The 27,969-nt window shown below is 37.1% G+C and overlaps 8 protein-coding genes across 11 annotated transcripts; 3 read left to right on the top strand and 5 right to left on the bottom strand.

Annotated features, from left to right (window-relative positions):
* Positions 1–194: 194 nt before the first annotated feature.
* On the bottom strand, positions 195–986 carry LOC106327151. 3 transcript variants are annotated; one of them, XR_001267402.1, is made up of 3 exons: positions 840–986; positions 612–729; positions 195–501 (listed from the first exon to the last, which is right to left on the bottom strand). XR_001267402.1 is itself a non-coding variant. In XM_013765220.1 (2 exons), exons 1-2 carry the CDS (start codon positions 883–885, stop codon positions 608–610), a joined length of 168 nt encoding a protein of 55 aa, XP_013620674.1. In that variant the 5' UTR covers positions 886–986. The 3 variants fall into 3 exon arrangements, 1 of the variants encoding a protein (XP_013620674.1); XR_001267401.1 differs by having other exon boundaries at positions 612–720; XM_013765220.1 differs by lacking the exon at positions 195–501 and having other exon boundaries at positions 608–729.
* A 655-nt stretch (positions 987–1,641) lies between these two features.
* LOC106327147 (triacylglycerol lipase SDP1-like) lies at positions 1,642–5,631 on the bottom strand. The gene is made up of 4 exons (XM_013765216.1): positions 5,411–5,631; positions 3,443–4,889; positions 2,774–2,917; positions 1,642–2,686 (listed from the first exon to the last, which is right to left on the bottom strand). Exons 2-4 carry the CDS (start codon positions 4,865–4,867, stop codon positions 1,835–1,837), a joined length of 2,421 nt encoding a protein of 806 aa, XP_013620670.1. The 5' UTR covers positions 4,868–4,889; positions 5,411–5,631; the 3' UTR covers positions 1,642–1,834.
* A 3,997-nt stretch (positions 5,632–9,628) lies between these two features.
* Positions 9,629–11,603, top strand: LOC106327148 (protein IQ-DOMAIN 14-like). Its single transcript, XM_013765217.1, has 5 exons — positions 9,629–9,678; positions 9,818–9,906; positions 9,973–10,260; positions 10,337–10,654; positions 10,956–11,603. Exons 2-5 carry the CDS (start codon positions 9,832–9,834, stop codon positions 11,412–11,414), a joined length of 1,140 nt encoding a protein of 379 aa, XP_013620671.1. The 5' UTR covers positions 9,629–9,678; positions 9,818–9,831; the 3' UTR covers positions 11,415–11,603.
* A 106-nt stretch (positions 11,604–11,709) lies between these two features.
* Positions 11,710–13,720, bottom strand: LOC106327149. The gene is made up of 6 exons (XM_013765218.1): positions 13,705–13,720; positions 13,540–13,593; positions 13,223–13,435; positions 12,783–13,139; positions 12,439–12,672; positions 11,710–12,343 (listed from the first exon to the last, which is right to left on the bottom strand). The coding sequence occupies exons 2-6, from the start codon at positions 13,574–13,576 to the stop codon at positions 12,072–12,074; spliced, it is 1,113 nt and encodes a 370-aa protein (XP_013620672.1). The 5' UTR covers positions 13,577–13,593; positions 13,705–13,720; the 3' UTR covers positions 11,710–12,071.
* A 3,105-nt stretch (positions 13,721–16,825) lies between these two features.
* LOC106319366 (signal recognition particle 54 kDa protein, chloroplastic-like) lies at positions 16,826–19,898 on the top strand. Its single transcript, XM_013757671.1, has 14 exons — positions 16,826–17,020; positions 17,106–17,238; positions 17,508–17,575; positions 17,649–17,750; positions 17,828–17,980; positions 18,066–18,143; positions 18,210–18,335; positions 18,418–18,520; positions 18,596–18,696; positions 18,767–18,904; positions 18,978–19,197; positions 19,283–19,368; positions 19,445–19,570; positions 19,655–19,898. Exons 1-14 carry the CDS (start codon positions 16,868–16,870, stop codon positions 19,760–19,762), a joined length of 1,695 nt encoding a protein of 564 aa, XP_013613125.1. The 5' UTR covers positions 16,826–16,867; the 3' UTR covers positions 19,763–19,898.
* Positions 19,899–19,991: 93 nt separating this feature from the next.
* LOC106319372 (iron-sulfur assembly protein IscA-like 2, mitochondrial) lies at positions 19,992–21,209 on the bottom strand. The gene is made up of 4 exons (XM_013757683.1): positions 20,949–21,209; positions 20,707–20,831; positions 20,523–20,631; positions 19,992–20,246 (listed from the first exon to the last, which is right to left on the bottom strand). Exons 1-4 carry the CDS (start codon positions 21,105–21,107, stop codon positions 20,181–20,183), a joined length of 459 nt encoding a protein of 152 aa, XP_013613137.1. The 5' UTR covers positions 21,108–21,209; the 3' UTR covers positions 19,992–20,180.
* Positions 21,210–21,393: 184 nt separating this feature from the next.
* Positions 21,394–24,590, bottom strand: LOC106322902 (uncharacterized protein At5g03900, chloroplastic-like). Of its 2 annotated transcripts, none has more exons than XM_013761056.1 (14): positions 24,122–24,590; positions 23,945–24,052; positions 23,773–23,873; positions 23,608–23,691; positions 23,451–23,526; positions 23,294–23,359; positions 22,978–23,067; positions 22,835–22,900; positions 22,633–22,769; positions 22,474–22,560; positions 22,330–22,393; positions 22,112–22,255; positions 21,871–22,032; positions 21,394–21,801 (listed from the first exon to the last, which is right to left on the bottom strand). In XM_013761056.1, exons 1-13 carry the CDS (start codon positions 24,485–24,487, stop codon positions 21,889–21,891), a joined length of 1,533 nt encoding a protein of 510 aa, XP_013616510.1. In that variant the 5' UTR covers positions 24,488–24,590; the 3' UTR covers positions 21,394–21,801; positions 21,871–21,888. The 2 variants fall into 2 exon arrangements, with proteins under 2 accessions (XP_013616510.1, XP_013616509.1); XM_013761055.1 differs by having other exon boundaries at positions 21,394–21,783.
* A 1,975-nt stretch (positions 24,591–26,565) lies between these two features.
* LOC106327491 (uncharacterized protein At5g39865) lies at positions 26,566–27,944 on the top strand. The gene has a single exon (XM_013765652.1). It carries the CDS (start codon positions 26,647–26,649, stop codon positions 27,703–27,705), a length of 1,059 nt encoding a protein of 352 aa, XP_013621106.1. The 5' UTR covers positions 26,566–26,646; the 3' UTR covers positions 27,706–27,944.
* The last annotated feature ends 25 nt before the right edge of the window (positions 27,945–27,969 follow it).

The following is a 27,969-nucleotide window of genomic DNA, read 5'->3' as shown; positions in this document are numbered from 1 at the left end:
AGTAATAGATAGTTTGTAGCAATTGTGATTGTGTCATTGTATGATACTTTACAAAAAACAACTTGTGTGTAAAACTTGTAAGACCCATTTTCTTGACTAGTCTGTAAAACTTTTGTTATTGAATTTTTCTTTTAATGTTAAGCCGGTTGTATATCAATCTAGTTTGTTTGAAATTTGACTAATCCGGTACCAACTCAGAAAATATGACCACCTTTACATTATTAGTATAATAATCATCTTTCAATACATATAAACACTACACACATTACATGAAGTTTCAGATTAAGCTACTATATAGTCCTGCAATCTTACAATACATACAAACGCCACACACATAGTATAGTAAGTTTCAGATTGAGCTACTACATAGTCATGCAATCCAATCACGGTAATAATATTAAAGCCACTAATAGATACACAAGGAAGCTCGACACACTGTAGAGTTCAACTTTTCCTTAGAAACACATTTCACAAATCCAGCAGCAGCATAGTGCAGCGAGACTGCATAGGAAGAAGCAAACAAGAGAAAAAACATGCACAAGAGTTAGTGCTAGCAAAACAGAAGCATAGTCTTTTTTTTTGTTTTCTACTTATAGCTTTTAGCATTTTACCATCCTTCAATGAAGCCTCTGTCTCCTTTCTGCTTTGTCTCGAAAAACCTTGGCTTCTTCTTCTTCTCGTCTTGTCCTGCTTGTTCAGATACATCAACTTTTTCTGCAGCTGGATATCCTGTCTAGAGAAGTAAGTATACTACAAATCTTCTATTTTGCTTCAAAAAGACATGTTTGATTCGTTACTATCCCTAAAACAAACAGGAAACCACTTAGATAAATCCTGACCTTGTGGAAGATGTTTATCCTCTGCGATTACCATGTCTTTCTGCATCTTTTCTTACAGAAGAAGCTCGTATATTTGTGTTGGCTCGTTCAGTTCGCAGGTGGAAACACACAAAAGGAGATTGTGTTTGTTTGATTCGGGAATATGATTCTTGGTTTGTTTACAAGATAAAACAGTTAGGATGCTTCTCTTTATATAAACTGCGATTAATTGTGGCAGTGGCATCAATATTCTTCTTTTAGTTATTTTATTTTATATAATTTTCGGCTTTATTCGTTTATATCTTTATACCTTCCTTCACGAAGGGGCTACTGCAGAAACTAAGCTTTTAAAATGTGAAAAGAAGACTTTTTACTTCTCTTTTTGAGGTTCTTCACAATGCGTTCACACATGCTTGTGTTTTCTTGGTTTGTCTTCGTCTCATTCTTGTTGGAGATTATTGTAAGAACAATCCCAAATCTTGCGAGGTTGGCAAGAAGATCATTCAAACAAAGAAGAAGAAGAAAAAAAGAGTGCTTACACAACAGAGACGTGATGTACTAATAAAATCTATCATAAAATTCTTTTAAATATTACTGTTCCAAAATATTTGTTATCCAAACTAATTTTTAATAATCATAATATTATTATTTATATTCTGATTCAATTGAAATTAGTTTCAAGCTCTACCACCAATAGGAACAACAAGACCACATTCACAGAAATTTGATGCAAGATAATATATATATGTTCTTCTTGAAACAATCACATTTCAAAAATCTCTAATAATAGAAAACGTATATAAGTAGAATATTTTAATTCCACGAATGAATAATTCAAATTTCAAACAATAATCAATGCAAACATACATACATACACAACATGCACATTATGGCTTATACTATTTACAAAACACAAACACTTTCAAACTCTTTGTTGAACAAGAATCTCACTCCAATCAATCAGTCTAAGCATCTATAGCACTACAAGTTACTGGTTCTTGTAAACCTGAATCTTCTCAAGAAACGTTAACCGGGTCCGAGCCGCCATGTTCTTCATCATCATCATCTTCTTGGTCTACTTCATGTTCTGATACAGAGCTATCATCCATCTCCTTGTCAGGTATATCGAGCTGTACACTCTCTGGCAGCTCAGTGTTCTGATTCCCAATAGACATTCCCAAGTCCTCTCTTCTAACAACGTTCAACACAAAACCGTTACTGGTTCTCTCAGTCTGTAGAAGATCACCTTCAGTAACTATTATGCTTGAAGTGTTTGTTCGAAGCATGTTGTTATTGTTGTCCATGGATCTTGAGTCTGGACTAAAGCTTGGGCTAAATACGCCAGGAACCACCGGAGAAGTGGGACTGCTACTAAATCCTCTGGTCAATGCAATGTCCACATCAAGACTCTGAACGAAGTCAATGAACTTATTAGCAGACGCTGTTCTCATCAAAGGTCCACCGGTTCTTGTCCACGAACTCAACTCCACGCTCTCAGTTTCACCATCGCTCAAGTTCCAGCCCGAAGACGCGTGGAGATTACTGTCAGCGACTAGTTCATCGAGTGAACCAGTCGAGTTCTCTCTAGCAATGACGTTCCAAGATGGGATTCTTCTAGAGCCATTGAATCTTGTGGCTGAAGCTAATCCGTGATGAGACGAGGAGGACGTGCCAGCAGCAGCAGCGGCTCTCTCAGCGCTTCTGTTGAGCCTACGCATATGGTTAAGATTAGTTACACACTCATCAAGCGCAAGCTCGATCCCACAGTTTGCTTTTATGGCTGATAGCTTCTCCCAAGTGCATCTCCTTCCTTGGTTAGCGGCTTTTTGAAGCTCGACATGAGTAGGGTTTTGTATAATCTTTGAGTACTGCACAAGACACACAACACAATAAGAATCTAACAAGTCCAAGCTCTCTAGTTCTAACCAAACAAAAAACTCAACATGGATCAGAACCTGAGCAAGAGTAGCTGGCATTACAACTGTTACATCACCTTCCCACTCCTGAGCAAAAAGCTTTGCGAGTCCACCGAGAGGAAAGCCAAGTTCTAGTACCTGGTTGCACCTATGTTTCACCTCCATCTCCACAAGATGGGCAAGCTAAAAAGGCAAGACAAGTAGAGCGGTTATAACAAAGGGACCGGAACAAAACGAGTTGAAAATGAGACATAATCATGGGTGATAAAATTAGAAACCAGCTAATATCTGAAAAATATGGATTCGGTTTGGTTCCGGTTTTTTGGGTAATTTCGGATAATATGGATAAAAACATCGGATCATTCATGTTTTCAAGTTAAGTATTGGATAATTTAGGTTGTTTGGAAAAAGCTTTGGATAATCATATAATTTTAATATTTAGGGTAAAAAAATATTTGGATGATTCAGGGTTTCGGGTATTTTGGTTTATAAATAGCATTTAAAGATATTTGGTTATTTAGAAACTAAATATAATTGCTTTTTAAGTATATATTGTATTTTGAAAAATTGAATAATTGTGTTTCAGAGATAAGATTCATGCGGTTATTTATGAAATTCAGTTCGGTTTCGGTTATTTCAGTTCAATATATTTTGATTCTTTGGTTCCGGATAAATGTGTTCATGCAAAAATGGGACATATAAACATACCTTTGCTGCAAATCTACCACCATAAGCTCGAACTATATCCTTTATACGCAGTAACGGGACAATGTGAGGATTAGCTTGGCTCACAATAAAATGATTAACATTGAACAGCTCCTTAAGCTGCATCATCGGCAAATCAACCTCCAAACTACCATCCCTCCACCGGCGTGCATATGGTTCAGTACCCTCTTCAGGATCCAAATTAAAAGGTGGATGATACGGCACAATCTCTCCACTTCTATCTTTAGCCATCAGTTCTTGAGCTTCAAAGAGACCAGGAAAGGCACAAGAAGCAGTCACCGCACTCCATATAACCACATGAGGCGAAGTCAAATAGTTAAGACACCGAGGCGGTTCGTGCTTCCTTGGGGAGCAAACCGTTATCGCTAGGATCCTCCCTGTTATATCATAAGCCTCTTGGAACGTGAGGTTGCACGTGAGGTTCCTAAGCATGCATTGCAACTGTCTTATATCGTGTAACGCGCCTTGCGTCATGACTCTTTTAACGATCGTGAAAACGCTTCCTAGCTGATCAAAGAACTGTAGAGAGTGCAAAGAGTTCTCAAAGAAACTCTGTAGCTCGGGCCAAGACCTCGTTGCTACGATTGAACAGATTATGGAGCCAACACTAGAGCCAGCAATAATCCGAGGTAAGAGCTTATGCTCAACCAGAGTCCTAACCACACCTACATGAAACGCACCTAGAGAAGCTCCACCGCTAAGAAGCAAAGCCGTTCTACCAAAGGCGTGACGTGTCTCGTGCATAAAAGAAAGCTTCTCTTCTAAAGAAAGCTCCTCTAATGACTCAGAGGAGCAAACCATTCTCAACTGAGTAGAGACCTCGTTGATGTACTCTTTAATAAGCCTCGGAACCTGAAGCCTCCCTTGATGCAGCTCCGAGTTACACATGTTACCGAGGTTCCTGACGAGATCAGCTCTCATACAGAACATAATGTCTCTAAGACAACCTTCTCGGCGGCGATGACAAAGCTCCCGAAGCTTGTTTTTAACCAACTCTTCGTCGTAGAGATCGGATTCGTTCATCTTCGGCGTCTCCTTCTCCAGCATCTTAGCGGCGTGAGACCATTCCTCGTAGGTCAAAGCCGCGCGCATCGTGTTCCTCCAGAAGTTCCTCCAGTAAACAATCTCCGCCTTCTTCTTCACGTTGGTGTAACGTTTCAACACGAAGGCGATGATTGTGACCACTGCTAAGATCCCTTGCGGGTTCCGGGGGTGGAACCAGGATACAAAGGGTGAGACGGAAGGCTTGAGTGTAAGGAAGCAATGAAGCAAGAAGCGGAAGAGGTCGCGTCTGAGCTGGAGCATTGATTTGCAGAAGAGGACTCTGAAGGCGATGGTTCGGCCGATGAGGGATGTTGGTCCGATTGAAAATGGATCGACATTGGCCTCGTTGCTTATATGATCCATTGGAGATGATTAATGTTTTCAACTGTAAAGATAGAAAAACATCAGAAACTTTTGAGTATTATCCATAGAAACAGAGTATTATACAGAGAAACAGAGTTGTGCATAGAAACAGAGTTGTGCACAGAAACAGAGTTGTGCACAGAAACAGAGTTTTGATCTAATCAAGCAAATGAAACCGTTTTTTTAAAGAAAAGTATGATCCTTTTTGCGTGTAAAACCTGAAACAAGAGCTTCAAATCAGAAAATTTGAGTATTATCCATAGAAACAGAGTATTATACAGAGAGAAACAGAGTTTTGATCTAGTCAAGCAAATGAAACTGTATTTTTAAACGCAAGTATGATCATTTTTGCGTGTAAAACCTGAAACAAGAGCTTCTAATCGCGACAGGGTGGATAAGAACAGAAGATTTCCGACAAGATCATAAACTCAGAATATTCTCAGCGAATGATCAAAAAGTTTCGAAATTTGAATCAGAGAGAGAAAACCCAGAGATCAATCACGAAGCACCGTTATAGAAAACCCAGAAATATAACAAAATTACCTGAGCGGTAGGTCCAGAATCAAAGAAGCAAGAAGAAACGTGTTTACTTTGGGAACAGAGAAGAAATCAGAGAGGGATGTAAATTTAAAAAAAATAATAATAAATGGAAGATGTTTTTCTTAATTTTTTTTTTGTTGATTGCGTAGAGAATCGCGACGAGATAAGAGAGGGTGATAACTGTGACGCGGACGCAGACTCGTCCGCCGATCACGACGGCTTATTTTCTCCCCTCTCTTTTTTCTTATTCAATTTTTTTGGATAAACGTGTTTGAGAAGAAAAATAACAAACGAAATGTCGTTGGATGAGATCTCCGTAATTCCCGCGTGGAGTTTGAAAACGTCATGTTGTCTTCGTTTAAATAGGCTAAACAACGGGTAGTTTCAAGGAGAAAAAAAAAATGTCTGGTGAGTTATCTAAACGCGGAGTTTTATTTTTTAAAATTAACTTTCCTAAACGCTGGGTTTCGTAACAAAACTTATCACTTGTTTCGTAACAATTACACTAATATTCAACCACTAGATTTGATAGCATGCCATGTAGAGAACATAATCAGAATATAGAGACTCGCCATTAAATTAATAATACCTCTAAAGCTCTTCTTTCAATCAACTGAGCTATTCAAAAGCCTAGGTGAATGCACACTATCAAATCAACCAAAGAAGCATAAAGCATATTCTTACATTGCCAACGAAAACAGATCTCCATCAGCTGCAGTCATCATGTCCATGTCTCCATCCATCTCTCCGACGTCGGGGATTTCTCCGCCGTATACCTCGTGCTCCTCTTCCTCCATCGCCTCTCTGTCGCTCTTAGGGCACGCACGCACGAACGTTTAGCTGATTTGGATAGTGACACGTAATCAATCATCGTATCCGGCCCATTTATCATTTATTAATGGGCCTTCGCAGGCTCAATGTCTGACCTTTTCCTTAATTATTATTATTTGCTATTTTGAAATTGCATAATCTCAATCTGTCAAATCTCAAGCCATCAGAATATTAAAACACGTCACCAATAAATTAACCCCTTTGCCGAGGTGAAACGTTGAAAGGTCTCTGTTTCCTCGGGACCAAAAGAACTAACGTTAACATTTTCTTCATTTCTTTACCGGTGGATGATAAATTTTAAAAAATTGGAAAAAAAAAAAGAAACACCAACGGTAACTTTACACCATCTGTCTATATAAACAAACAATGGTTTCCTCTCTTACCACCACTCTTCCTTCTTGATCTTGTTATGTCTCTCTCTTTCTCAAGAAACGATGTCGTACGTTCAGATGTCGCTCACTAGATTGTGAAGTAAAGACCTTGAAGGAAGTATTCAATAGTGTCGCCGCATCATATATACGATGCGAAGCTTCCCTCTCACGCCTCGGCTCATTACCAAAACAAATGCCTTGCGCGCTACGCTCTCTTCAGATCAGAGTCTAAATCCTATCTTAAGCACTTGAAGGCAGGTATATTCTTTTTCTATTATCATTTCTCTTTTATTTTTTTGAATAAACATAAAATTTTAAAATTAAAAAGATTTCAAACTTTTTTTAAGAGAAATTTTGGAATATTGTTTTGATTAATTATGAAAACTTTAAGATGCATGATGTGAAAACTATTCGATACATATGGCCATTCAGTTGATTTATCAATTGGACGTAAGCGATTGTATGATTGTTTTTGTCTTCACGGATTGTATTCATTTAGTTTAATTTCTAAATTGATCACTCACAATATCAAAATTACTCTTAAAAGTTGTTTTCTCAAAATAAACATTTCTATTATCATCTTTCTTTTTCTTTTTTGAATAAAAATTAAAAATTAAAAAGATTTCAAACTTTTTTTAAGAGAAATTTTGGTATATTGTTTTGATTAATTATGAAAACTTTAAGATGCATGATGTGAAAACTATTCGATACATATGGCCATTCAGTTGATTTATCAATTGGACGTAAGCGATTGTATGATTGTTTTTGTCTTCACGGATTGTATTCATTTAGTTTAATTTCTAAATTGATCATTCACAATATCAAAATTACTCCTAAAAATTGTTTTCTCAAAATAAACATTTCTATTATCATCTCTCTTTTTCTTTTTTTTGAATAAACATAAAAATTAAAAATTAAAAAGATTTCAAATTTTTTTAAGAGAAATTTTGGTATATTGTTTTGATTAATTATGAAAACTTTAAGATGCATGATGTGAAAACTATTCAATAAATATGGCCATCAGTTGATTTATCAATTGGACGTAAGAGATCGTATGATTGTTTTTGTCTTCACGGATTGTATTCATTTAGTTTAATTTCTAAATTGATCACTCACAATATCAAAATTACTCTTAAAAATTGTTTTCTCAAAATTACTTTGATTGCATATATAGTTAAATGTTGCATGTTAAAACATTAATTAAAGAAACACATATCAGACACTAACCCTGAGAGTTTAATAATTGTTTCGAGGGATCCATCGGAGGAAGTTAACAACAGCAGGATAGCATTTGGGCTCCTTGAAGTAGAAGAAGGAGAGAAGAAGCTGTTATATAGGGATTTTTGTTGTTAAAGTGACTGAGAGATTTAATAAAGGAGATGCATTCTTCATGTAACTTGAGAACTTGAGGTTATGAATTTTGCTTCTCTTATGAGTTATGATTTTTCTCACTACAATCGCAGGATTATTCTCATATCAGAAGTTCTAGTGGGGTCTCTACATTTTATATTTTCTATGTTAAAAAAATTTGCGTATTAGAGCAAAAAATGATTGAAAAAACACAAAAAAGTGTAATTTATAAAAATATCATGTTGTGAAAAAACCATCTTATAATGATTATTGATTATAATGATTATTGATTTGTATAACATAGGCAACTTCAAGGGTAATTTACATTTTAAGATTATATAATCATTAATTAATAAATACTATCATATAGATACATGAATTTTGTAAGAGTTTTTGTGATATATTTCCCTGATATGATGATTTAACCAATTGATGATAATTTATCTGAACAAGTATGAACTTTTATTAACTTTTTCATCAAAAATGAAGGGAGGAAAATAAATAAAATGGTGTAAAGACTAGTGGGACTGTATAACAACTCAAAAGGATCCTTTTATGTGTCGAGGAACTCAAATGCATTATGAAGCTAAAATGAAACCTATATATAGAATATTTTGATCGCCCTACGTCCATATCATATGTGACTCACATCACATGGCTCATCATTGTTTCAATATGATAACTAAAGGTGTAATGATTTACTCAACTATGAATTTTAGTCTATATGGACCACCATCAGCTAATTTATATATTTTTTTCTTCATCAGATAACAAAATTTGTGATCATTTGAGCTAATTATTATGGAATTCTGTAATATATATTCGTACATGCTTTGGGTTTTGGGCAATTTTGGATGTTGGATACTTAGATTAGAAATTATAAACAAACATTCCCTTTAAGATATAACCTTATAAGAAAAACTGAAGTTAGTATCAACTGCGGGTAAAACTCTTTCTAAAATTAATGCATTAGTCGTTCAAAAAAAAAGATCATCTGTTCTAGAATATTGTTTTGTAATTAAAACTGTAAATATAATCACATAAACATTCATCGTTAAAAAAAAAATATCATTTTCGGATCCTCAACAATTACCCCCAAGTACATTAAAACCAAACTTAAATTAGTTATTGATTTTTTTAAAAAGACCTTCAAAGCTCAATATATTCATTTTTCTTTCTCTATCAATGATTAAACTGTACTATTACTCATTGTTGTCATTATTTTTCTTTTCTCTTCAAGCAAGTATTTCACAAGTCCATTGCATATATATGTATCATACAATATCATAACTATTACATTATAATATGGTATGATCAACTTTACATCTTTGCATAATTCCTTAAGCTTTTTTGTAAGCATGGATACGTTGACAAGCCACATGTTCTTTTATCACAAGCCAAAAGTGGCAATAAAGAAATAATGAAAAAAGAGTTCATGAATTGGATAGTTTACTTTGTAATGTATTAGTTTATAAATGTAAGTATTAAAAATGATAAAATGAGGTTGGGGCCAATATCAAGTGATTGGTTGAGAAGCAAAAGAAAAAGGAGAGTTTGAACAAGTCAGTAATCATAGATAGTGAAAGTGACAGTTGGAAAAGGAGACAAGAGAGGATCCTATATTTAGACATTCACTTGAACTCATATCTTCACAAGTGTCTGAATCTCCACATCACTACTTCATTTCCATCCTCCAGATCATTTGGTTTGTGTTCACAGGTAATGTCTTTGAGTTCCTCTGCCATATCTATTAGACAATGCATTGTTATGCTATTGTCTATTATGTTGCTGTCTAGATTTTTCATTCAAGTGATCATTGATCATCAACTCAATAAGAGGCTTTACCATCTGTCTCCAGGGAACTTCATTGTAATGGCAAAGAGGAGGTCATGGTTCGGTTGGATAAAACGACTATTCACCTGCGAGGCTAAAGCGAAAGCAGAGAAGGTTTTGTTTGTTTTCTCTCTTATGATACCATGTTTCTAAATCAAAAATGGTTCCTTGTTGTAGAAGTCAAGGAGATTAAGATGGGTGTTTAGAAGACTTAAACTAAGACATCAGATTTCAACTAGGGTGCAAGAGACAAGAACTTTGAACCAAGCAACAGAAGATCAAAGAAAACATGCCATGAATGTAGCCATTGTCACGGCAGCAGCAGCTGAAGCAGCGGTTGCAGCCGCAAAGGCAGCTGCTGAGGTTGTCCGGATGGCGGGAAACGCCTTCACATCACAACATTTTGTCAAGAAGCGTGATACAAACTTAGCAGCTATCAAGATTCAGAGTGCCTTCAGGGCTTATCTGGTCAGACACTCTCCTAGTCTCTGCTCGAAGCTTATTCTCTTGCTGTGTTTGATCTTGCGTACTGGTTACAAAACAGGCGAGGAAAGCGTTGCGAGCACTTAAGGCTCTTGTAAAACTTCAAGCAATTGTCCGTGGCCGAGCTGTTAGGCGAAGTGTTTCTACATTGTTGAAGACTAAACCCTCCAACAAAGTTTCAGCATCAAGTCTCATCACTAGAACCACAGAAGGAAAACATTGGTCCAAGATCAAAGAAGAACTCAAGGTCAAGTGCAATGGACAGAAGGTTTGGGACAGTAGCGCTCTCACGAAGGAAGACATCAAAGCCATATGGTTAAGGAAGCAAGAAGGTGTGGTCATGCGTGAGCGTATGCTGAAATACTCCAGGTCACATCGGGTAAGCTCCCTCCCTCTCTCTCTTAGGATCTCTATGTAACCGGTTAGCTTACGTTTGAATTCTTGATATAGTGGAAGCTACGATAAAGCAAAGATCTAGTTTCGTCTTGGAATACCTGAGAAAAAAAACAATTTAGATTCAAAGAGAAGACTCTCAATTTTTATTAATCAAGTCAATAAAACCATATATTTTATATGAAATTATAATCCTAATTTAAACAAGGAAACTATTAAAAAAAAAATACAAATAAATAGTAATTATCATAATTTCAAGTTGCATCGCTCACACAGTAGTTTTTCAGGAGAGAAGAAGTCCTCACATGCTACTTGAGTCATTACACACAAAGGATATGAGAATGAGAAGCTGTCGGCTTGAACATTGGGGTGAATCCAAGTCTCTCATTCCAAGCGAGATCCTTGTACCGACAAAAGTAAAGCTGAGAACGTTGCAGAGACAAGACTCTAATGATGGACAAGAGTCTCCATTTTCTTTCCCAAGGAGATCTTTTAGCCGTCTTGAACAGAGTTTATTAGAGGATGAGAGCTGGCACCAAAGCTTTAAAGGCTTCCAGCCTTACATGAGCGTGACAGAATCTGCAAAGGAGAAGTTTAGATCACTGAGCACACCAAGGCAACGCATAGGGGTGATGGATACTTGGTTGGATAAGAAGGATGGGGATAAAGTATCTCTCTGGTCTTCCTTTGTCAGTGAAACTAGTAAGATGAGCAGCTCTAAGAAGTCGTCTCTGGCACATTCATGACACTTTCTTTTTCTTTGTTCTGGTTCTCTTATATCATGGGTTCTTTATAGATATATGCTTGTGAAGAGTGTTTTTTTTTTTCTGATTGGTTGGTGTGTTTATGTGTTCATTTATGTTCTTGAGGATTTTGAAGTAACTTTTATCAATGTGATTCTTTTGTTCAACTCACGAGAAAAAAAAACTGTTGGTTACGAAATGAGACATATTACCTGAACGATAAGAGGCCTCTCTGATCCATGCTAGATAAGCAGAACATGTATTTGCAACCCCCACTAACGGAACCCCCTTCCTTTGGTTGCAACAAGAAGGACACTAAGACAAGTTTTCGAAGGTCAAACAAAGGTATATGTTTTGACCAATCAAACATAACATAAAAAGGATACAATAAGTCTTAGGTTCAAATGAAAAGTTAAAAAGAAAACCATAGGCATTTAGCTTTGTAAGCTAGAAACGAAAATAAAACATAACATAAAAAAGATACAATAAGTCTTAGGTTCAAATGAAAAGTTAAAAAGAAAATCAGAGGCATTTAGCTTTGTAATCTAGAAACGAAAATAAAACATAGTTTTTTTATTGTTTGATACAAAATCACCGCTGTAACCATTTCTTCTGGTGAGGCAAGCAATTCAGGTAACAGCCCAGACCCAACACGACCACTCAGGTGCCACGAAAACAGTATGCTCCTTCATCTATAAGCAATCCTGGCCATGCAGGGCTTGCTGGTTCGTTGATGTCCTGAGTGGGAGTGACTAAGAGAAGCCTGTAAACTTTTTTACTCAATTGTTGAAGCATATCGGTGAAGTAGGCGTCATCATGGAACTGATCGGAGAATATGAGCAAATTAGTATCACAAGACCTCCTGTTCGACCTGGGAGAGTCCCTTACCCATAAATAAATGTCATTTAACATTCGATTACGTCTAGAATCCCCTGGAAAATAAAATAAATAAATATTTATCAAAATGCAAGTGAGAGTATAAAAGCGTAGATAAGATATAAAAGAAAAAGAGTGGAAATGATCACACCTCCGGGAAGAAAATGGATTCTGGAAGCCCACTCCTTGTTACCACCCAGTGAAACTTTCTTGTCATCATCATCAAGATAGGCCCAGATTGTAATCTTATCACTAAACTCCCTTTCCACAAGAGCTGATGAGATAGAGTGGTAGATCTCATCAGGAGAGGAAGAAAGAGGGAATGGGCAATCCACGGCATCCCAGAAGACGGCTGTCCTAATCCCTTTGACGGTTGGGATACGCTCTGAGCCATGCATGCAATAAAGAGAGATAGAGGTTGAATATCATTTTTAATTTATCTTATAGAAAATCCAAAAAAAAAAAAAAAGACAAGTTGGGAATGGGTGGTCTTACCGGAGAAATCTACAGTCTTGGAGAGATCTTCTTGGATCTCTACATCCTTTTCGTCGATATCATCCAAATACATATAATCAGATAACAAAGCTTTGAATCTAGGCTTTGCTCCATCTAAAAGTCGTGCATGCTCAAGTAGAGATTCTACACTAAAGAGAGGAGGACAACAAGGCGGGGTGTCTATGACGAGAACATCGTGACCCCTCGATTTCAAACACCGCAGAACCCTAAGTAACTCCCCATTTGGCTTTGCGATTAAGGCCACGTTTGATGGTCCTGGTCCCACACTTGATGTCAAACTAATGATATCGAGAGTGATATCCGGCAATTTGTAAAAATCAGCCGAATATGACTTACCTAAGAAAAATAACTCCGATCATTACATATATTTATATAATTAAAAAAACGAGCAAAGAGAGAGAGTGTCGTGAGGGATTTACATTTGGGTACGTAACTGATAAGGCTCTTCATCCACCAGTCTTTGTCGTAGCTCTCGCGTTGCTGCTCAGAATACACTTGCATTCTCATATACCCACGAAAGCCCATTTGATGAAGAGCTTCAAACATATTGCTACTAACAGCACCAAGATCATCGCTAGTACCAACAGGGATTGGGTAGTCATCCATGTTCCAGAACAAGAGTGTCAGCCTCCCTACGGACAAAAAGACATATACGAGATTTACGAAAATATCGATCAGATGAAATCTAACTACGCAAAATTTCGGGTAAGATAAAGAGATGGAGAGAGATCTTTACCGGACTCAAAATCGATGATCTTGCCTTCTTCGCCCATGGTTCCACGGATGAGATCTGGAGATGAGAGTGTTGGAATGAAAAACTCTTGTAAATATGGAGAAAGTGTGAGAATGAAACTTTATGAAGAAAAAATGTTTTTATAACTTAGAAGCTGAGTTTTATTACTTGGATAATTGTTAGGAACTTGAATTGGTTTTTGATGATTCAAAATGAGAAAAGAGTGGGATATTTATAACGTCCTACAAAATATCTCAAATATTTTAATTTTAAATCTAGATAATTCTAATATAATATCTAGATTATTTTATCTTAATTATCTAGATATATTTCTATAACAATATCTAGATCTTTATCTTAAGGAGATGTAAGATTAATTCTAGATATTTGGCTAAATTTGGGCTAAACATGATTAGTGAATTATTAACTCAATAGTATGATCCAAATCAAATTTACTTTTCAACAGAGAGAACCTTTGAGAATGTCTTAAGTCTACGGATGAGATGAGAGAGGGTTTTATTTATGGATGTGGTCTTATCTATAAGTTCTTCCTCGCATGTTTTGAACTATAAAAGCATCAACAGAACATATAGAGGCTGGGATTTTCAACCGAACCTAACTGAAACGTTCGGTTCAAAAGTTAGGTGACAAAAAAAACTGGTTATGAATCTCAATAACCGAACTAACCTAAATCCGAATCGAACTAACCAAAATTTTCAAATTTTATTCAATTTAAACCAATAATTTAATCGAACTAACCGTAAAATCGAAAACTTCGGTAAAATTTTTTGAAAACGAAAACCGAAACGAACTTTTTCAGTTCACTTCGATGAAATTTTGAATGACCTGAACTAACTGAATTTCGAACCAACCGAAGAAACTGAACCCAGCAGGCCTAGTTTGAACATGTATTTGCATTTACATGCATCAAAGCCTCGACATGATGCGCCTATTTCAAACAAACCCACTTAAAACGGCACCGTATTAAAAAGAGAACACATCGAACGGTTATTAAACGGACACGTCATTAAAACGGATAAAGCCTATGTTTCCTTTGTAACAAGAAGGATAAGAACATAATTAATGGAGGTTTTTAGGGGTGTGGTTTTTAGCGTAATTTAAGAACCGGTTCTTAACTTTAACAAAGAAAAAGGTTAAGAACCGGTTCTTAAATAAGTACCGGTTCTTAATCTTTTTCTTTATTACAGTTAAGAAACGGTTCTTAAATTACCTTAAAATCACATCTCTAAGAACTTCCATTAATCATGGTCTAATATGCAGACAAGAGTCTCTTTTTGAGCTTTCGATAACATCCAGACAAGAGTTTTTTTTGTTTAATATAAAACCGCTGCAACCATTTCTTCTTGTGACGCAAGTAATTCAGGTAACAGCCCAGACCCGACCCGAACCCTCGGTGTTTAATCACCAAAACAGTATGATCATTCATCTATAAGCAATCCTGGCCATTCAGGGCTTTCTGGTTCTCTGATGTCCTGAGTCGGAGTGACTAAAAGAAGATTGTAACCTCTTTTACTCAATTTTTGAAGCATATGGGTGTAGTAGGAGTCATCATTGAACTGATCGGAGAATATGACCAAACTAGCTTCATGAGACCTTTTGTTCCACCTAGGAGAGGAGTCCCTGGCCCATAAATAAATGTCATTTAACATTCTATCACGTCTCGAAGAATTATCCCCTGGAAAACAAATAAATATTATCAAATGGAAGTGAGAGTATAAAACCCTAGATAAGATATAAAAGAAAAAAGAGTGGAAATGATCACACCTCCGGGAAGAAAGTAGATTCTGGAAGCCCACTCCTTGTTACCACCCAGTAAGGCATCCCTCCAAGAACCTTTCTTGTCATCATCAAGATAAGCCCAGATTGTAATCTTATCACTAGAACCCCTTTCCACAAGAGCTGATGCGATAGAGTGGTAGATCTCATCAGGAGTGAAACAAAGAGGGAATGGGTAATCCTCGGCATCCCAAAAGACGGCTGTCCTATCCCCTCTGACGGTTGGGATGCGCTCTGAGCCATGCAATAGATAGATAGAGAGAGAGAGAGAGAGAGAGAGAGAGAGAGAGAGAGATTAAATAAATACCATTTATAATCATTTTTAAAAGAATGACAGATAGAAAATCTAAAACAATTTGGGAATGGGTTTTACCGGTGAAATCTACAGTCTTGGAGAGATCTTCTTTGATGTCTAGAAATTCTTCGTCGATATCATCCAAATACATATAATCAGGTAACAAAGCTTTGAATCTAGGCTTTGCTCCATCTAAAAGGCGTGCATGCTCAAGTAGAGACTCTACACTAAAGAGAGGAGGTCTATGACGAGAACATCGTGATTCCTCGATTTCAAACACCTCAGAACCCTACGTAAACTCCCCATTTGGCTTTGCGATTAAGGCTACATTTAATGGTCCTGGTCCCATACTTGTTGTCAAACGAAAGATATATAGAGCGATATCCGGAAATTCGTAAACAGCAGCCGAATAAGACTTACCTATATATATCAAACAGAGAAAAAGAACTCCAATTACATACTATAATTAAAACAGAAACGACGAGCAAAGAGAGTGTTGTTGCGAGGATTTACATTTGGGTGCGTAACACATTTCGGCATTCAACCAATCTTCGCTATTGGGTTGCTCCGAATACACTTGCATTCTCATATACCCACGAAAACCCATTAGTTGAAGAGCTTTAAACATATTACTACTAACGGAACCAAGATCATCGGTTGTATCGACAGGGATTGGGTAGTCATCCATGTTCCAGAACAAGAGTGTCTGCCTCCCTACGGACAAAAAAAAAAGGCATATACGAAATTTACGAAAATTAAATATCGATCAGATGAAATCTAACAAATAAGAAGGAGAAGTGATAGAGAGATCTTTACCGGACTCAAACTCGATGATCTTGCCTTCTTCGCCCATGGTTCGAGATCCTTTGAGAATGTCTTGTGTCTACGGATGAGAATGAGAGCAGGGTTTTATTTAAGGCTGCGGTCTTACTCTTATCTTGATACCATGTATTTACGTTACATGACATGCACCAAAGCCTCGACTCTTTTTAACAAAACCGCTAAAACGACGCCGTGTTTAAAAGAGAACACATCGAACGGTTAGTAAACGGACACGTCATAAAAAAGGATAAAACATGTTTCCTTTTAAAAAAGAGCACACATCGACGGTTAGTAAACTGACACGTCATTAAAACGGATAGAAGCCTCAGTTTCCTTTGCAACAAGAAGGATAACATTCAGACAAGAGTCTCTTTTAAGACAAAAGCTTTTTTGAGCTTTGGATCACTCACACTACTTATGGAGTCTCTTCAATTTTCGGGCCGTTTCTCGGTTAATAGAGTTCAGTGTACTCAGAACCGGACGACGAGTCGAACAAGTAGGGCTGTGTGTCGTTCTGCGTTCACTGGAACCACCAATTCAGCTTCTCTCTCTTCTAAGAGTACCTCCACGGTTTGGCTCCAAATCTGCTTCCTTTCTCTCTGTCTTTTCTCAATTTGGTTAGTTAATGTTGTGTGTGATGTCTGTGTTGAGTTAGAGGGAGATATGGAGTTGGGTGAAATCGAAGACAATTGGCCATGGAAGATACAGAAGGAGCCAAGTGAGAGCGGAGATGTTTGGTCAATTGAGTAGTGGACTCGAGGCTGCTTGGACAAAACTCAAAGGAGAAGGTTCGTGTCTGTCTTCTAAATATCTAAAGCTATTAGCTTTTGCTAGTTTTGTCTATAACACATAAAACTAAATCTTTTTTTATGAGTGAAGATAAGCATTTTGTTCATGTATGTAAAGAGAAAGATTAATATAAATAAATAAATAATGTATTAGAGAGATTTTAGATTTCTTGATTTTTAAAAAGAAATGATCAGTTTATAGTCCAAGGCAGTGTAATATTTGCAATTTGACTACTAACAGATGTAGTTTTGTTAAATTGAACTTGCAGATGTCATGACGAAGGAGAATATTGCTGAGCCAATGAAAGACATCAGAAGAGCTCTCCTTGAAGCAGATGTGAGTTTGTGTTTGTTCTGTTTTTCTTGCAGTATAAAAAGTAATTTTAATCTCTTGAGGGTGTTGTAAACAGGTGAGCCTCCCTGTTGTTAGAAGGTTCGTTCAGTCTGTAAGTGACCAAGCCGTTGGGATGGGTGTCATTCGAGGAGTCAAACCAGATCAGCAGCTGGTCAAGGTAAACTAGCATTGAACCATCATTTGAGTTTTTTTTTTTTTTAAATTACAACTTAAGCTTGTGTTTTTTTATTGCAGATTGTACATGATGAGCTAGTGAAGGTGATGGGTGGAGAAGTATCTGAGCTCCAGTTTGCTAAGTCAGGTCCTACAGTAATATTGCTTGCTGGTCTCCAAGGAGTTGGGAAGACAACTGTTGCCGCTAAACTCGCTTATAACTTAAAGAAGCAAGTAATGATTTTTGAAGATTTTGATAGGATTGTCACTCTCTCTCCTATAACATATACATTAATTATAATTGAATATTTTTTAATAGGGAAAAACTTGCATGCTTATTGCTGGAGATGTGTACAGACCTGCTGCCATTGATCAACTTGTCATTTTAGGTGAAAAGGTATTGTACTTTGGACTTTTGAATCATTAAAACAAATGTTTTTCTGATGCTGTCTTTGTATCACAGATTGGTGTGCCGGTGTATACAGCAGGGACTGAAGCAAAACCTGCAGATATAGCTAAGCAAGGTCTAAAAGAAGCTAAAATGAATAATGTTGATGTAGTCATCATGGATACTGCAGGGAGGCTTCAGGTAATAACCTTTTTATCTTTCTGTATAATAAATCTGTTTACAGCTTTTAGTCATGAGTCATGACATTGCCTCTTTGTGACAGGTAGATAAAGAGATGATGGATGAGTTAAAAGACGTGAAGAGGTTTCTGAACCCAACAGAAACGTTGCTAGTTGTTGATGCCATGACTGGACAAGAAGCTGCATGTAAGTACTCTAATATCAATTTTCTATAAAACAAGATTAGTTTCTTGATGTATAATTCAATTTTTTTTCACACAGCATTGGTGAGTGCGTTCAGTGTTGAGATAGGAATCACAGGAGCTATATTGACAAAGCTAGACGGTGATTCAAGAGGTGGTGCTGCTTTGAGTGTCAAGGAGGTTCATATTCTTCTCCTTACTATACATTTTTTGACGGTAATGAGTACACATCATTGATAGTGTTGCTTAGGTATCTGGAAAACCAATAAAACTGGTGGGACGTGGAGAGCGTATGGAGGATCTTGAGCCCTTTTATCCCAATAGAATGGCTGGGAGGATTCTAGGAATGGGAGATGTGCTTTCGTTTGTTGAGAAGGCACAAGAAGTTGTAAGTTTAATTACTAGAAAACTTTTTGTGTTTCTGTCTCTCTCTCTCTTGATGATGTGTGTTTGATATATAGATGCGTCAAGAGGATGCGGAGGATCTACAGAAGAAGATAATGAGTGAGAAGTTCGACTTCAACGATTTGCTGAAGCAGACACGTGCTGTTGCCAAGATAGGTTCGGTGTCACGTGTTCTTGGGATGATTCCTGGGATGGGGAAAGTGAGTCCTGCTCAGATACGTGAAGCTGAGAAGAGTCTTGTCATCATGGAAGCAATGATCGAAGCCATGACTCCTGGTTTTGCTCTTTTTCTTATTTCTTATTATGCCATTAATAGTACAAAACAATGTCTTATATTCCTCGTTTGGTTTGCGTTGTGCAGAGGAAAAGGAGAAGCCAGAGTTACTAGCTGAGTCTCCAGAGAGAAGGAAAAGAATTGCTAAAGATTCAGGAAAGACAGAACAACAGGTACTATATTCTTTCACTCAGAAGCTAGTTCAGATCTCAGACAAGAAGATTCAGGTTGTCGTTGTTGTTTGTTCAGGTGAGCCAGCTTGTAGCGCAGATATTTCAAATGAGAGTGAAGATGAAGAACTTGATGGGAGCAATGGAAGGAGGAGCGAATCCTGCGTTCACTGATCTCGCTGACGCAATGAAAGCTGAACAAAAGGTTTCTTTCTTTCTTCTTTCTTCACCTTTCACTTGTGGCTGGCAAGAGTTTGAACCTGATTTGTTGTGAATGGGATCTTAATAGGGTCTACCTGGAACCGCAAGGAGGAAGAAGAAGGCTGAATCAAGAAAGAAGTTTGTGGAGTCTGCATCAAACAAGCCAGGTCCTCGTGGGTTTGGCTCTGGCAACTAAAACAGCCTGTTTCAGTCTTTGGTACACTTGAAAGTCAAGAATCCTAACTTGGTCAATCTCAAAGATAGATTCATTTTTGTAATTTAATGAAATATGGGAAAAGATTTGTTGAACTATCATAAATTTCATAATCAATATCAAAAATATACAAGGAGTATGATCAAGAACAGGTCGAGATCGAGTGTTGTGTATATAAAGAAGAGTAGACACAACTTTCCTCTTTGTGTTATAACCATTCCATTATTATTGTTGTTTAAAAATACTTTGAACAAATGATTGTGTTGAGCTCAGAAAGCCTACAGAGCTTGTGTATCTTTTCCCTAGTTACATAGCAAAGCTTTGTGAGACATTGTACAAAGTAAATAAACAAAAGATCAAATGAAGTTTCTAACTCATGTAAAAAGAAAAAAAAAATGATTCAGAGTTTGACCATGAAGGAGCTTTTACAACTGCATCCACCCACTGCAGCCGGGTTCTCAGCTACCTGAACACACAGCAAGCATTAAAAATCAAATGACAGTATTGAAGACATCTTTTGATATGTACACACACATGCTGTTTCAATATACTAATCTCGACTCCATTTCGTAAACACAGGCCATATATAAGAAAAGTTACATATGATAGTTAAGAAAGTGGCAAAATGGACTACATTCAGCTCAGGCAAAACAGACAAGAATGGTTCCAGTGACACTAAAATGAGAGAAATGATGAAAAAGGAAAGTGTAGGAAGATGGTAACTAGCTATGGACATGATTACCACGAAAGCAGAACGGATGAGTTCATCGACGTAATCAATGGTAGCGCCTTTGACAAAGTCATAGGAGACATTATCCACAACCAGTTTCACACCCTTCTTCTCGAATACCCTGCGCAATGTTTTTACCAATTGAGACAAAAAAAAACAAAACGAGTAAAGAACATGAGAGAGAGAGAGAGAGGACCTGTCATCAGGATTGGTGGTATGATCAAGCTCAAAGACATACTGGAAACCAGAGCAGCCTCCAGTTTCTACAGCCAATCGAAGCATCTTCTTCTCAGGCTCACTAGATTGCAACTCTTTCATCCTCTGTCAATAAAAAAAAAGGATATAACTCATACAAGGTCAAGAGAATGTGACAAATTAATAACGATTCTATAAAAAAAAACATTTGATCCATCTATCATGAGTCTATTTAATTCATACCCGGATGCAATTCTCGCTAAGATGAACAGCTTCCATAGAAGAAGAAGAAGCTTCTTTGAGAGCAGAAGAAACGGAAGAATAACGATTAAGCATCCGATGGTTTTCTTTGATACGAGCAGACATATACGGAACAAAGCGTTTCACAAGAGATCTAGACATGGCTTTTCTATCAGAATCTCTCTCTTTGTCGTGGAAAGACGAATCCTTCAAAAGCTTTGGTGGAAGAAAGTTTCTTCTTTTTTCTTCTTCTGGGAATTTTCTTACAACAGATTTGGTCGTGTTTATACCACACGCTTCTTTTTCATTTTAAGAGCATCCACTTAATTTATTTCTAACTTGCCCCATTACTTTTAATCTTTTCCAAATTGACCCCATTAATTCGTTTTTAAACTATTTCATCCTTGATACGCATTTTCTCTATGAAACCAGGAGAAAGATAAGACACTAAAATACAAAAAGTGTATCATGATGAAGTCAGAAATGGACTTTTGTATACACACATCACTCTACATATAATAACCTATCGTTGGAAACTGTCAGCAACAAGCAATCTACTCTTGAATAATGATTATATAAACAAAGACCAAGCTTGCTGGTATGGTTATGTCACTTGTGTTAGAAACGAGCTCTGAAGCATCACCGATATGGTCTTCAACCTAAGATACCTATGAAAACCATTTGATTCTCTTTCTCAAAGAGATGAAGAATCTCTATATAGTTATGTACCCCATGCCTTTTGTCTCACCGCACAGCAACTTGATGATTGCCTAAGTAAGCTATAGGAGAGACAGCTCTGTGCTTGCGGGTGGAGTGTGTGAGTTGCTGTCACATGTCCCTGGAATCAAATCCAAAACTGAGATTGAGTTTAGAAGATTAGTTACTGCAAGCAAGAAAATGTGAAACTGTATTCTCATTCACTTACCAGATTTTTCTACATTTGTCAATCTGATTTGTCCAATTCTCGGAATCTTCTGTCCCATTCCTCTGCCTCATAGTCTTGTCCAATCATATCTCTCTCTGTACTGTACACTATCCTCTCCTTCCCTATTACTGTCTTCTGAGCCATATCCCTTGCGCTCAGCAGCTGCATTGCATTTAGTTTCAAAAGACGTTATTCCACAGTTTCTCCACATTTGTATAACCACTGATGTAGTAGTGCCTACCTTACGGCGTAGTGTGATATCTGGAGATTCAAGCGCTCGTGCAAACTGCAGCCGAGCTTTGTTTCTACTCTCTATCTGATCATTTTTCCTCTTCACTGAAAGCCACCGAACCAAAGGGATCACAAAGAATGAACCTGCGTATACCTGTACAGGCAAATAACCTTATCAAGATCATAATGCTTAAAGCAAATAGGAGGAAACAAAAAACTAAGTCACACCTGTAGTAGTGGATATATGTTTTTAACAAATGTAATAAATCCACTTGGTCTGAAAGCCATCTCCCTGTTAAATAACGTTGTTGCGTTAGAACGTTGTTGTATATATATACAAACACCAGGGAGTATTAAGTGGGAGTGGTTTACTTTAGGAGGGTGTTTAGAACAATAACACCAAAGAGGTTAACAGCGCCTAGGCCAATGACCATTGCTCTCTCTGTCGAACTTGCTTTACTGTTGAAGAAACAAGATTCCATTATCACCAACTCAACCACAAAAAGCAATAAAACAAAGCAAGGTGAGAACCTGAATTGCCATTTCTTCTCCTTGAAAAACTTGTCCATATCTGCAACAAAGTCAAACCATTTCCCCACGTATTCCTTTCGTCTACTAGATCCAGAAGCTGTGCGTTGCAGCGACGGAAAGCGATACAGTATGTTTCCCTATTAACAGAAAAATACTTTAATGAAAATGACAGAGGAAAACACTGCAACCAGAAAGTATATACCTCTTCATCCAACTCAGGTTGACCATCAAACCGAAGAAGAACAGGAAGAATGTAGGATTCATCGCTCTGTGAACATTGAAAAGGATACCTAAGAAGCTGTGAAATGTATTGTCTTTTTCATTTTTATTATAAGCAAAACATACCGTAGAACTCTTGGAAGATGGCAGATCAAGGTATGGAGCAAGTTCGTCAGCTGCAACAACACCTCCTCTAGCAGTTATATACCTCCCAATCTACAAACAGAAGCGAGTAAGTCACTATTACTTCATTATACGAGTGAGATGTTTTTTTCATATTCAAATCTTAAAAAGATATTCTATAGAAGTCTAAAACAAACATATCTACATTTCCATTATATATATAAAGAACCTACCTACCTACCATTTTGCTTACTAAACAACATATAAGATGTTACCACATAGAATCAAGAACTGCCTATGAAAACAAAGAGTACATTACCATCTGCCACCTCTCTTCTTCAATTCCTTGATTAGGATCTCCATCTCCAAACACAAAGGAGAAAACCTATGAATTAATTCAAAGCCATTATCAATCAGTAATAGCAACTGAGGAAGAAACATATAGAAAGCTTTTTCAAGTTCAAGTTTCCTCTTACAGATTCAATGAAATTCATTCCCTTTCCCTCATCTTCACGAGCTCGTCTCCTTCTGTAATAATTTGGATCCCAGTACCTTACATAAGAAAACACTACAATATCACTAGAAGCCTCCTTAAGAGTAGATGAACCTTTCAAATCAAGAAGATCAAATTACCAAAACAGATCAACAGGGCTGAAGTAGAAATTGAATCCAGAATCATATCCACGCCCACGTCTCCTTTGACGATTATCATCCTCGCTTTTCAACAAAAAAATCAAAAAGGTTAGTAGTGCACAAAGACAAACCAAAGCCATTGTAGACAAGTCACACTCAAGTCACCTTCTGCTTGAAAGCAAGAGTATAATTGAAGTGTAGACGATAACAATAGACGCAATAAGCGCCGTCCCAAACGTAACACGTGTCAAATAGTCCACAGCACCCTGCCAGGCACATAACATATGATAAGTAACATTCAGTTTCAAATCGATTAATTGTTGAAAGACAATAATACCTTAGCTTTATCAAGAAAAGGTTCAATCTGTATCCGTAACGACTTGGTAGCCAACTTAGACCGATAGTCCCTTGGGAAAACATAAAGCACATCACCTTCATCCGATACCTAAAGATCAATACTTTATTAATGGCTAATTCAAGTTTTAAGCATAAAAGATCAAAGCTTTATCATTACCTCGAGAAACCCATCAGTATCAGCCGCGAGAGCTTGAAGCGCTTTCTGAGCTTCGGTGACTTTCAACCCCGCTCTGCTCGCCACGTCACCGACGGTGACTCTCAGACCACACTCGTCCACAGCTTCCATTGCTCGTTTTCGAACATCTGTAGGTAACTTGTCGCTCTCCACGAGTCCTCCCGGTTTGATTACCTTGTCTATACTCGCCGCCTTAACCGCCAAGATTCTACGGCTGGTGAATATTCTGGGGAAGGAGTGATGATGATCGAGAGGAGATCTGAGGCGAGTCAAAGGCTTGTGCTTTGGTGAGAAGAGGGGTGGAGTTAGCCTAGGGGAGATGATTAAGCATGTGGAGACAGAAGCCATTCTCTAGTTATTACAGCTTAAAGTCTTCTTCTTTAACCATGGGAGACGTTTTATATGGCTCAAAATCGAAGCTTTCGGGTTTTTTTTTCCGATTGCCTGGAGAGAATTGTGATTATCTCTCTCCCACGAAGCAGAGGAGCAAATACATAACCGAATCAAACCGACCGGTACAGCTCTCATAATCACGGTGAAATTACACATTTCTAACCTCTACCGCTCTACGTAATATCAGACAAGTCCAAGGACTAATGTAGTAATATCTCTCTTATTTGTTGTATTCCCAACTCTTTCTTTAAAAAAAAATGTAATTTAATTTTTTCATACAAATTAAAAAATGATTTACATATATTTCTGTTTTTGATACTTACAAATATTTAACTAATAATATAAACATATTTTTGAAGTTAATGAATTTTACAATTAGTATTAAATTTAAAATAATATAAATTGAATTATTATTTTTTGAAATTTTTTAATGGCGACCACGGTGGGATAAATTGAATTATAATTACAAAATGATATTCAAAATTAATATAATTAAATTATAATTACAAAATGATATTCATTGTCTAACAAGAAAAAATCAATACTCTTTATAAAACTGATAGAATATGTGTTAACTGATTACTTGTTGTGTTCTTGCTACATAATCTCTGAAACGTATATTAAATGCTTATTGTCTATAATTTTTCTTCACTTTGTATTGATATATGGTTGTTACTATTCCTTTTGACTTCTTCACATTCCATGAAAACATTCATGAAACTATAAGAATTTGACATAATTCTATAAGGTATGATCTTCTTTCTTTCTTGTTATCTTTTTTTGTGAACAAATAGTTTAGTTAAATAATTGAAAAAACCCCATGCAAATGGAAGGAAGTAGTTTGGAAGAAGCAGATGATGAAGAAGTGGTCCGAGCATATGATTACAAGGTCCACCGCACATATTTGTGGTCCGTTTGTTTAAATTTTAATTGGTCTTTTGTTTCTTTTCATGTCCTTTGTATATAGGTTTCGACAAAATTAGTTATCTACAAGTATGAGTTGGAAATCTGGAAATTCAAATCTCGAGTTTCAAAATGTTTTCCATGTAGACATTCAAAATGTTTGTTTAGTTGTTAGTGGTTATATTGTCGGCTTTTGCACACTTTGGTTACTTGTAATGGACGGATAATGTTAGTTTATTGCTTATTACGATTAACTTTAATCGTATCGAAATCACATGTTAAGACAATCACTTTATATGCAAATGGAGGGAGATGTAGTTGTGCATCGTTTGGTAGGGTCAAAGAAATAACGATTATCACAAAAGGTAAACTGAAAAAGGCTAAGCACGATCCTTTCTGTATGGTGGCATTATGATTTAGATATGCAAACGATTTCTATATCATTGAAATTATTTCAATATTTTAATTTAAAGTGCAATCTATCTAGGGTCAGGGTATGTCTACGTTTTTAATTATTTTAATTTCAAAATATAATGCTCTCCTTAATCTTAATATATTGTCCCTCTCTTATAGTATATGTCATATGTGTGTATATTGATCCATATAAGTTGTTTATTTGCACCTTTACATTTTACGAAGTTCATTGATATTTTCAACCACATGAATTTAAATAGCTTTCAACTAGTAGTTGTGTAAGCATATAGTCCTCAACTATTGATAAACAAAAGAATAGTCAACTACTTTATTGTACAATAAATTCATATCCACATAGGTAAAAACAGGAAAGCGTTAACGTTAACTTAACGTACAATAATGCACCGTTGCAGTCTGCAACTGAAGGAATCTAGATAAAGAAAATTATATAAAATCTTTCAAGGTAAAAAAAGGAATAAAAATCATTTAGGGAGCAAAACAAAATAAATTCGAAGTTTTCAGTAGTACAACAAGAAACTTATGAGGACTAGCCGCTAATTATAAAAAGGTTCACGGTAATAACAAGACAAACATAAAGACCAGGGTTTTTCCGACAAAAATCTCATCGATCCACTTCCATGTCCGTTCGAAAAAAAATATGACCGTTGAAAGTAAATAAATTCCAAAATAAAAAAAAATAAATAACTCCCCTTCCTCTTCTTCAGTCTCTGTTCTTCCCCAAAATAAAAAAAAAAACTTCCTTTACTCAAAATCAAGAGAGAGAGCGACAGACAAAGATGGGATGTGTTTCTTCAAAACCAGTGAAGAAGAAACTTGTAAGAGAGATCCGAGTCAACAACGGCGGCGACCACATCGTGTCTCTCACTTCAACTACTTACGGCCATCTCGATGTCCAACAACGAGCAGAGACTTCTCCTAAAGGCGATGACTTTGAATCCGAAAGGAGATCTAATGCACAGAGAGAGGATCCAGAGATTATCAACACGTGGGAGCTTATGGAAGATCTCGAAGATTCGACGAAGGTTAGCCCCAAATCTCGTGGGATCTTCGGGAAATCGTGGAAGACTCCGGTGAAATCGATTGCGGAGTCTCCTAAGAGGAGTGGTAGTAGTAAGAGATTCAGGGGAAAAGAAAACAGAGGAGAGAAACAGAGTCCGAACCAGAAGAACATTCTTGAGACTCCAAAGAGAGGCGTGATGCGTTTGAGTTTCCCTCTCAAATCAGAAGAGCCTTTAGCGGTTACTACGCAGAGGAGGAAGAGTTTTAGTCCAATGTTCGATCCAGACCTCGTGGCTTCTTACGAGAGGGAGTTGTCTCAGGAGAAAGAACAGATCAAGATGGTGATCTCTCCTCCAGACCCTTTCCCGGAGAAATGTCCGCCGGGAGGAGAGAACTCGGTGGTCGTCTACATAACGACGCTTAGAGGGATAAGGAAGACGTTCGAGGACTGCAACGCGGTGAGATCGATACTTGATTCGCACGAGGTTCGGTACTCGGAGAGGGATGTGTCGATGCACTCTGTTTTCAAGGAGGAGATTAGAGGGATCATGGGGACGAAGCAGGTGAAGATACCGGCGGTTTTCGTGAGAGGGAGGATGATAGGGAGCGTTGAGGAGGTGGTGAGGTTGGAGGAGGAGGGTAAATTGGGTATTTTGCTTGAGTGTATGCCTAAGGCGAGGGTAAGCGGTTGCTGCTGTGGGTGCGGTGGGATGAGGTTTGTGATGTGTGGGGTTTGTAATGGAAGCTGTAAGGTTATGGATGCGGAGAAGAAGGATATGGTTAAGTGCTTGGAGTGTAATGAGAATGGCTTGGTTCTTTGTCCAATGTGTTCGTAATCTTTTCAGTTTTGTCCTAATTTTCTTGTCAAAATTGGGTGAGACTGTAAGAGGGTTCACTTAACTTTGGAGGCTAACTTTTTGCATTTGAATCTTGATGGGTAGACTCTAATGATTTGTGAGAGAGTTTCTAAAGTTGGGTTTATGTTTCTTGGTGTGTACTAGTTACTGAATCTGTGGTTTAATGTTTGTAAACGTTTTTATAATAAAGATTCAATTTATTTTGTATAACCATTGTAAATATCGTTTTGTTTGATTCTTTCT

Source organism: Brassica oleracea, chromosome C2, assembly GCF_000695525.1.
Source record: "Brassica oleracea var. oleracea cultivar TO1000 chromosome C2, BOL, whole genome shotgun sequence".
In the NCBI taxonomy this organism is placed as follows: Eukaryota; Viridiplantae; Streptophyta; class Magnoliopsida; order Brassicales; family Brassicaceae; genus Brassica; species Brassica oleracea.
This window is presented reverse-complemented; position numbering and strand designations above follow the sequence as displayed.